General features: G+C 40.2%; 1 protein-coding gene across 2 annotated transcripts; it reads left to right on the top strand.

The window, feature by feature from the left end:
* Positions 1-31: 31 nt before the first annotated feature.
* On the top strand, positions 32-8,022 carry GET1 (guided entry of tail-anchored proteins factor 1). Of its 2 annotated transcripts, none has more exons than XM_086608161.1 (5): positions 32-121; positions 2,245-2,410; positions 3,780-3,847; positions 4,723-4,837; positions 6,611-8,022. In XM_086608161.1, exons 1-5 carry the CDS (start codon positions 32-34, stop codon positions 6,682-6,684), a joined length of 513 nt encoding a protein of 170 aa, XP_086464287.1. In that variant the 3' UTR covers positions 6,685-8,022. The 2 variants fall into 2 exon arrangements, with proteins under 2 accessions (XP_086464287.1, XP_086464295.1); XM_086608169.1 differs by lacking the exon at positions 32-121 and adding an exon at positions 613-649.
* Positions 8,023-9,770: the final 1,748 nt, after the last annotated feature.

Consider the following 9,770-nt stretch of genomic DNA (forward strand, 5'->3'; position numbering starts at 1 on the left):
GGGGGCGTGCCCGCCCGCGGAGGCGCGCGGCATGGCGGAGAGCGGCGCCTGGCTGCTGGTGCTGAGCTCCGTCTTCCTCTGCAACGCTCTGAAGATCCTCCTGCCTTCCTGCTCCTCCATCGTAAGTGACGTCGCCGCGCCCGCCACGCCCCCGTGTCGGCCGGGGGAGGCGGGGGCCGCCGCCGTTACTGAATCGGGGCCGCGGCCGAGCGCCCGCTGCCTTCCTCCCTTCTGCGCTCTTCCCCGGTAGCGAGGCTGCGGGCGGGCCCTCGGCTCTGCCGCCGTCCGCCGAGACGCAGCGGGGGCGGAGGGGGCCTTCGGGTGGCTGAGGAGGGGGCGAGGCGGCGGGGCAGGGCGCTGCGGAGGCCTTGCGGAGCGGCCCGTGTTTTGCAGAGTCGGCGACACCCGCACCTGAGAGACGAGGTGAAGTGGGGAGGCAGAGGAGAGTGGTGCCGTTTCGGCGGGGCTCCCGGTGCCCGGCAGTACCCGTAACGCGTCCTCAGCTGTGACTGGCAGGGCCTAGTCCTGCGCTTCGCCTTGGAAGAAGCTTTAGAGGCTGATGCTGAGAGGAGCTGGAGGTCATGAAGCCTAACGCCGTGACAGGGGGTGACTCCAGCAGCCTCGATTAAGCAGGTCTTTGAAGCTCTGGGTAATGAGTTTTCAGCGTCTTAAATGATGGTGCCGAGGCTCCAGTCCTTAGGACATTGCAGAGAGTATAAAGGCCAGCTTTGCTCAGTCTTTCATGTTTTCAACAGATGGGCACCTCCATTGTTGAGAAGGGAGATCAATGGATACAGAGATTAAGGAGTTAGGCATCGTAGGAGAAAACCTTAAGTCACAATCACTAATCAGGATGCCCCCTGGTCTGATCTTAAGCGTTTCTGTGGAAGCATGGAGAACACAATTATGGACCAATAGACTCTGTGACTGCCAAATAAACTTAACATGTGAGCAAGAATGCTAAAATACCTGTCCTGCTCTTTCACATAAATAACTTCACTGTCACTCAGATAAGCGCACGCTGTTTGATAATAGATAAAAATTCTTTAAAACATAAATTTCAGCAATTTGGGAAGCTGACTTTGGTGTTATTATAGGTGACTAATGAAAATCTCAACTTTCTGCTGTGGTTCATGACAGTAGTGTAATGATCTCATTGACTGTGGTACTGAGAACATCATTTGAGGGGAAAAAGTTAGATGTGTCTTTGAGAAAGCTAGAAAGATTTCCTAAGGAACAGCAAGAAAAAGATTTTATGTTGTTTGTATCCTCATTTCTATGGTAAAAGGAGTTTATGAACCAAAAAGCAGGTGGAGCCTCATGAAAAGAAGGTAGGAAAGTAAAAGAAGGGGAGGAAGCGTTTGCTAACACAACGTGTGAGACACTTTTTACGTTTCTGTTAGTAGGAAATCATTTTAACCAAGAAAACTGCATCTGGGTAAGATGTAAAAAATAACTAATGCAAATTTGTGTTTCTGGTTTTGACACAGTGGTAAGATACTGTGCTAGACAGATCACAGCTCTCAGCCAATATGGCAATTTGTGTGTTTCTAGCAGCCCAGACTAGGCAATCCGTAATCTAGAGGAGCAATTCCCGATTGGTGAGCCATGCGTTATTGGTGAGGTCTGAAATTGGGCTTCAGTGAATGAAGTTGCCACGTTAATTAGTTTAGACCCTTGCTGAGGCTGCTGGAGCTGGAAATGGGAATGATGCATGAGTAAGGGGCATTGCTGGAGCTGGAAAGAGTAGTGATGAAAAGGTGTGCTTCCCCGGCCCTTCCTCTCCTGCGAGTATCGGGTGCTTGTCATCCAAGCAGTGGATGATGAGAATTGCAAGGAGGAGGGACAGCAGTTCAGCTCAGGATGCAGTGGTGGGCAGGGCCTGGGACGTTTGAAAGGTCTCAGAAGGTAGCATCATTGAGAGTGGGGAGATGAGGAGATGAAGGCAGAAATAGAGAAGGAAAAGGCAGTTAATCACACTTACAAAAGTTGAAGATCACTGCCCTACAGGAACAATTTTATTTGACCCTTTTTGGTTTGCTTCAGTGAGAACAAGAGAGTAAGGATTATTTGGCTTTTAGAACATGTTGCAGATGTTAAGCCAAGGTTTTCCTATGTCTTGATGAATGGGCCTTTTTTTATGGGAGGCTTTGCGTATGTGAACAGGAGATCATACTTCATACATATTAAAGAAAACGAATGGAATTCTGGATAAATAACTGGTACTATTTCTTTACTTCTTAGATATCCAGATTATTACAAAAGGATGCAGAGCAGGAATCCCAAATGAGAGCTGAAATTCAGAACATGAAGCAAGAACTCTCAACCATTAGTATGATGGATGAGTTTGCTAGATATGCCCGTCTGGAAAGAAAGATTAACAAAATGACTGACAAGCTTAAAACTCATGGTAGAGTGCAATGTTTACTCCCTTTTCTAGTCTGTGAAAAACATTTTGTCAAGAGTGTTGTCAATTCTAAGTATATTTCTCCTTCAGCTTTTTTCCTCCACCTCCTCTTCCAGTGTTCCCTTCTTTTCTTTCTTTCTTTTTTTTTTTTTTTTTTTTTTTTGTTTCTTTAATCTTGGAGAGCTTGCTTTTGTCTTTCAATTATGCATGATTCTGCATACACCAATAAGGGAGTGATTTAGATATAAAATTTTTCTTACAAGGCATTTCCTGGGCTTCGCTGTGTAATTATTTACTCTTTCTCAGTGATGCTCATCACTGAATCATGTTTTGAATAAGTCGAAGTCCTCTGCTGCGTATCTTCACTGCAAAAGGATGCGTTGCTTTGTCAGGGCTATTGGGTTGGTGTACTACAAAGTGCCAGAGAGAAAATGTTGGTCTGCAAGGTAAACAGATGAGATCTTTCCTGTCATTTTGCAATCCTGTTTGACCTTACGCAGCAGCTTTTGCAATAAAGCTGTACTGCTTTGCCTCGATTAGGATTTTACAGTAATACAGTCCATCATCTTGTGGTAGAAAGTACACATGAACCTTTGGCACCAGAGCTTTTGCTCTTGCCTTTGCCCAAACTCACTAACTGATCCTAACAGGATAGGAGACTACTTGCAGTAGTCTGCCTCCTTTGTGCAGAATGGATGGATGTTTATAGGCTCCTTGCTTGGAGAAAGGACAATATTTACAACTGGCAATTTTGGATTGCTTTCAGTACTATCATTCTTAACCCAATAATTTTGGTTAACCAACAACGTTGTTTTAGAAAACTGTAGGCCACCGTTATGTTTGAAGATGTTCCGTCTTCACTGGGCTTATTGATGTTGGTCCGAGGAACTGTAACAGAGGAAAAATAGGCAAGGGAAGTTTTAACACTGAACCCGACCAAGATTCATTCAGTGAAGGAATAGTCTTAACTGTGTTCCTGAATGAAATAAGGCAGAAAGTGCACCTGCTAAAGCCATCATTCTCCCCTTTTAGGAAAGGGAAAAGTTTGCTTTCTGCTTCATCTAAATTAGTAACCGCAGTGACTGTTCTTATTTGGGAATTGTGTTCTTGATTACAAGAGGCATTTCTTTGTCTAGGATATCAGTGTTTTGCAACTTTTCGTAGTAACGTTAATAAGAAATTAGGGTGTGATATGGACCTAGCACTTCCTTGCAGAAGGGTATTTTCAACGTAGCTACGAGTCATTTGAAAAGAGATTTTTAAACAGTGTAATGTCCTGATTTGAAGAGTGAAATATTAATAAATTACTAGTTTTGTGTAAGTATAATTCACTATTATAAATAATGCAGAGTAATTTTTTTTCTTTTAACAGTGAAAGCACGAACTGCCCAATTAGCCAAAATAAAGTGGGTTATAAATATTGTATTCTACATCTTACAAGTAAGTAAATATTTTATTATGAATACAAATTACTAAACCAAATCAGCAGTGTTACAATTCTCTTTTCCATTTATTGGCTGATGATTAGTCACACAGGTGTTGTTTGACATTCCAATGACACAGTGCATGCCAAACTGAAAGAGTTCCTTGAAGTAGAAGGGAGAGAAGTTGCTGATAAGGTTTGGTAGTTGTGGATGAAAGGAGTTTTGACTTTCATTTTAGCTCTGTGATTCTGGTTTTGAGAGGGAAAGATAGGAGTTTGTCTTAGCTCTTTAATCTTTGGGTTGTTGGTTGGGGTTTTTTTTTTTCATTTATATATGACAGTGGACCCAAAAAAGTTCTGATACTTGCAAATATATTTTACTTCTGTTTTTGAAAACAAAATATTTTTTTTTGCTGAGGATGCAAATCTTCACTTAGAGCTGCCACCCGTTTCCCCATAGTGCCTCATCAGATTGTCTCTGTAGTTCAGACTTGATGCCAAAGAATTATCTGCTAATAAGGATGACAGTGGTCAACCTGAAGAAGTCCTTGGAGTAATGTTAAAGCTGGTTGGATTCCTAGCAGGCAAGGATTATGGCTAAAACCAGTCATCATAATTTAACAATTGCTATCACTATGTTTGTCTGTGCTAGATTGGAACCAGGGTCTCAAAAGAAAGCAGTATTTTCCAATATCTCACTGCTACCTCTTAATATTGTGTATAAATTTAAGGTCATACTGAGTTTAAAAATATTTTAACTTGCTAAAGAACAATGTAAAATAACAAAGAAACTATTGCCTGTAATTAGTTTGTTATTTACTATTTCAAAATAGTGGTGGAAATGTACTTTGGTGTGTATTATTGTCCAAGCTAATAAAAATTTCAATTCCAGGCTGCCTTGATGATCTCTCTGATTTGGAAGTACTATTCTGAGCCAGTTACAGTGCTTCCAAGCAAATGGCTTGCTCCGCTGGAGCGCTTGGTAGCCTTTCCTACGGGGGTGGCAGGTAAGGACTGTACGTTGGAAAAAACACATTTCCCATGCCGATGCCAACAGCATAGTGATGAAGAGCATACAGAGGTTAAAAGCACTGCTACTGCACCTTTCTTATCAGTCCCAGGATACGGGAGTGAGAAACACAGGGAGAAGTTTCAGACATTGGGTTAGCTGTTTCCTGTGTGTTCAAGTCTTGGTTATTTAACTGACAATGAAATGGGCTACTTGTCACTTTTGTTTCTTCTCAGACAGAGCAGACCAGCTTTATCTTTATCTATGTGGAATAGACACTGGAGAAGATTTCAAATCAGAAATATTTTTGTATTAAGGAGTCCACTGAAGTAGCAGAATTGGGTTTAAAAATGGGCAAATACTTCATAGGTCCGTATTGTTTACAATATGTTCCCTATAAACTCCTGTTCCTTATAAATGTTCCTTATAAACTGCTGGGGTTTCATAGTAGTGTAACTCCAGAGAGATGTAGGTATATTCTCTCTTGGCATTTTGCTTTGTCTGTCCCACCCTTTTTCCCGTCGTGCTTCTGTTGCATTTTTACCTGCTTAAATCCTTTTTTTTTTTGGGGGCAGTTTAACAATTTAATAATCAGAAGGATATCACAGGTTGTAGATACGTGTTTCTGAGTGAAAAGCGTTCTGACTCTGTGCTGATAGGATTAAGTAGACAGGTAGAATTGCAGGACAATGTAGTGTGGAAATTTACCATCACACTAAAATGCTGCTGGTGAAATCTTCCTGTTACGCTTGTAAGCCCCAACTGCCTTAGAAGGAATTCCCAAACATGTTGTTGGAGTTGTTATGTTGTTGTATCTTAATAGCTGTTGGTAGAATGATTTGTATCCAGCGTACTTACTGGACAAGAGTCTGCTTCTCTGCAGGGTCAGGGAATAGTCCTTGGAAGACGTTTATTTACATGGCATTTGAAGGGATGTAAAAAGGTTCACATCCATGTCTGCCTTCAGATCTCCTTTTTTGTCTTGGCTGATAATCACAGTAAAGAGATCACTTCTGATTTCTAGGTGATAAACACAAAAATGTCTGAAAGTCACCAAAAAGGTAGTTTCTTCTTGTGCGCTATGAGTAGCTATGTATTCCCTGGTACTATGTAGCATGATTCTGTGTACTCTGATTCCATATGGATGCGCTATGTGTTACAGTCAGGGCACACCCTGTATTCCCTCATACCAATACAAATTTCTGTGCTCCTGGTTGGAATGACAGAACCCTTCAGGACAGCAGTGCGAGACAGCTGGGCCAGCAGCGAAGGCCTCCACAGCGTTTTCCTATGTAGCTGTATAGGGAGCAAGGGGAAAGGAGACAAGTATGGATTTAATACTCTTGAAAAGACTGATTTCAATTGAGGAGGAAATTTACTTTTTACCTCTCTCAAATCTTTAGTTTAGGTTCTAGCAAAGTATTCTGTTAGTTGCCAAGCCTTTGACTTCAGCACCCTAAACATTTTCTGTTGGGCACATAGCAAACGTTCTTAGCTCTGGGCTGTATATACCACACGTTGGCTCATATTCGTGTTATTTGGTACTGTTTTTCCCCAGACAATCTTCAGGTTTTCTCAGGACCAGCATGGACTTAGCTGGCATCCCTTAGAGAGAGACAGCTGTGTATAAAAAGCAAGAAGTATAAAAAGTTCCAGTTCACCTCATAACTCTCAAGTTTCCTTTTTTACACTTCCAAAGTTGTTTTCAGATGCTTGTGTGCTTCAGGGTTATTGATGCAATGACTTAAATCATGTTTTATATCTCTTTCAGGTGGAGTTGGAATTACATGTTGGCTTGTGGTTTGTAATAAAGTTGTAGCTATCATGCTACACCCTTTCAGCTGAGGGAATCCCAGTAATCCATGGAGTCCTAAACTACATTTTCATTATCAATGTTTTAAATTAATAATAAAAAATAAGAACAGTCATCTTTCATGAGGCTGTGTCTGAGATAATCTTTGTTACTTCATTTGGATATCAGTCAGTATTCCTTTTGGTTTATTTTATTTTTCTTGGTTTGCTCTTCAGTTTTCAAGGAATAGCATTGCTGTTTGTAGAACCTCATTTTATGTCTATTTCAACCACTGTGAACACTGATTCATGGCAGAACCGTAAGAGTTTGTCATGGCATATTCACCAAAATCAAAAGTGTAGCATTTGTATTTTTAAGTTGGAAATGCACTGACATGAAGAATTAATTCTGGGAGCTTTGCTGTTTCTTTGCTGTATAATATGGCAGTTTCACCCAAAGGTCGATTATATTTGGTGACAAGTGGTACCAGAGGATAGAGGTGAGAGTTAGTGAAAAACAGAAGTAGTTTCCTCCTCGTTATTATTTACACTAGAATTGTTTTCTTGGGCTTAAAATGCATTATTGATATAATGCATTATCGATATATATGGCGAATCAACTTTTTATATCTTAAGAGACTCACTCAGTTGCCAAATACAGGACGGCTGGCTACTTTTTCTTCCCTGACTTTAAATTCATTGAACACTTGAATTTTTTCCTTCCTTTTTTGATAACTGACCTTTCCTTCCTTAACAATTTTCCTGCTTCCCAAACTGAGTGAGGATCACTGAAACTATTTCCTTCCGTGCTTTGGGAGGAGAGATCTGGCCAGCCTTCTCAAGCTCCGTGTTAAGAAACAGAAGACAGTACTGTTCCTCCGGAGGACTAAGTTTCTAAGGGCTTTAGCACACATTAATGACATTAATGACAGTCCAGGACAGCTGTGTACATGTAAAAAGGCAAATTGGTCATTTAAATGTCTAAAGTCCTAACAGAATGGTAGCAAGCAGGAGGAGGAGGGAAAACAATTTTCACGTTTGGAGTAAATCCTTCTTGCTGAATCAGCTACAATATTTTTTAATTTAAAGGCGGACAGAGTTCTAACAGATGGGTGGTTTATAAAATTCCACACCTTCTTTTTTTTTCGACGTGAGCCTGAACAAAGCGCTAGGGGACACTTACCCTCTTCTGCTGGGCTTCTGCGATTTTGGTTCTGCTTCCCACTCTGTACAGTGGGATGCATTTGTTGTGCCATTTCAGGTCCTTTGCCTTCCTGCAGGAAGGGGCTGGGGCGCGTCTGTAATTAGCACTGCATTTAGAAATTCGTTCAAAAGGTCATGATACATTGTGTGTGTATGTATATATGCATGAAATGTTGGGTTTGGGTTTTTTTAAAATGTTAATTTAAAAAAAAAATATTTTATATTAGGGATTACATTTAGGCAACATGAAAACATGCGTTAAATATCATCAAGAAAAAAATGTTGTGATTGAATGTTGTGTATAATTGTGTTTTTATTAATGAAATAAAGCTTTTCAACCCATTTCAAGTTTTCTAATCCATTTTTAAATGTTCCTAAAAAAAAACCCCAACAACCCCAAAACCCAAACCAACAACACCCCATCTGCACCCCCATGTTCCTGCATCAGGAGATACTGTTGGAATCAAGAGGCCTAATTTATTATTTTTGTAAAGTATTCGGGACAGATTATTTAACTGTGGCATCGACATATTTGTGAATCTAAAGATGTGGCTAATGGTATTTCTGCTTCGCTTGTTACGGAGTTCAGCACGGTGGAGCCAAGAAAAGTAGCATGGTTTAACATCTTCACAATGGCATTTGCTGTTTGTCCACACTTTGCCTGGAGTCATCAAACGGGTAGTTTGTCAGCTGCAGTCATCGAACGTTCGGGTGAGTAAGGGCAAAACTGTGGGCTTGTTGGCTCCCAGCTTTGGGACAGCAGTAAAGGCCTTGTAGAAGGATTAATGTTTCATAGTGCGAAACACCGCTCTCCTGACTGCACAGTGTCATTCTTTGAAACCTGTCCCCTGTACAGCTTAAGCACTACTTCAAGGAAAAACCTTCAAAATTTTGAAAAGAAAACATGCTGCAAGTAGGTTCAGATCGAAATGTCTTAAATCATCTTTTGCGGTATAATTTCTTGAAGGATTTGTTAGTGGGTTTTTTTTTTTTAAGTACTACTGTCTTTTAATATTAATAGAATATACATAGTTTTCCCTAACTTCACATTTTAGCAAACGTTTCATGAATCACTAAAACATAATCCTCCTACCCTTGCTTACATAACCTTAAACACAGGATTTTTAAAGGCTTTTTGAGAACTGGATATGCCTGACTTCTCCAAAACAATAGTTTACTCTTGCACATTCATCTTTGGATGTCAGCTGTGGAAGTTACCAGGCAAACTGCTTTGATAAGTTCTAACAGTGGAAAAGAATGAAGCTTTAGAGCTTTATAATGCTAAGCAAAAACAATGTAATAGCAAATTATTTTTATTATGTGTGAATTCTGGAAGCTATTTCAGGAGCGAAGAAAATCAAAAATTATTTTCTTTTATGACATTGTTGGTACTAACCCAACAATGAACCTTATGAAAGCAGATTGCTCACTCCAGCTAGCTAACGAATAATTGGCTTCAAAATTCCAACTGTAGAGAGAATGCAAAAAACTGAAAATTACAAAACAAGGACTAACTTTGACACCTGATAACAGGTAAAAATGTCATAATTGTTAAGGCACTCTCACTAAGACATATATGCGTTCACGTGGATGCACATGGACCAAGAAGAATGTTCATTTGTGACAACTTGATTATCATTTTGGAAAAATCATTGAAAGAAATTCTCAGTACTTCTAAGGTTTAACATGCCTTTAATGAAGGTAAAAACATTGTTTTTTAAAAAAAATATTTTAAATGCCCATAATTTCAGAGTAAAGCTAAGTTGACGTACTTAACTAAATATCAAAATAATTAGTTTGTGCATTCACATGAGGTTGTAACCACTTAACGATTTCATTAGTGTTAGATGCTTTACATTATGAACTGGTAGAGGCAGCTGAAATTTGCTTGTGTAATCCTGCATCCTCTCACTTCTCTTTCTCCATTCCTCTCATGT

The sequence above is a fragment of the Tauraco erythrolophus genome, chromosome 1 (assembly GCF_009769465.1).
Source record: "Tauraco erythrolophus isolate bTauEry1 chromosome 1, bTauEry1.pri, whole genome shotgun sequence".
In the NCBI taxonomy this organism is placed as follows: Eukaryota; Metazoa; Chordata; class Aves; order Musophagiformes; family Musophagidae; genus Tauraco; species Tauraco erythrolophus.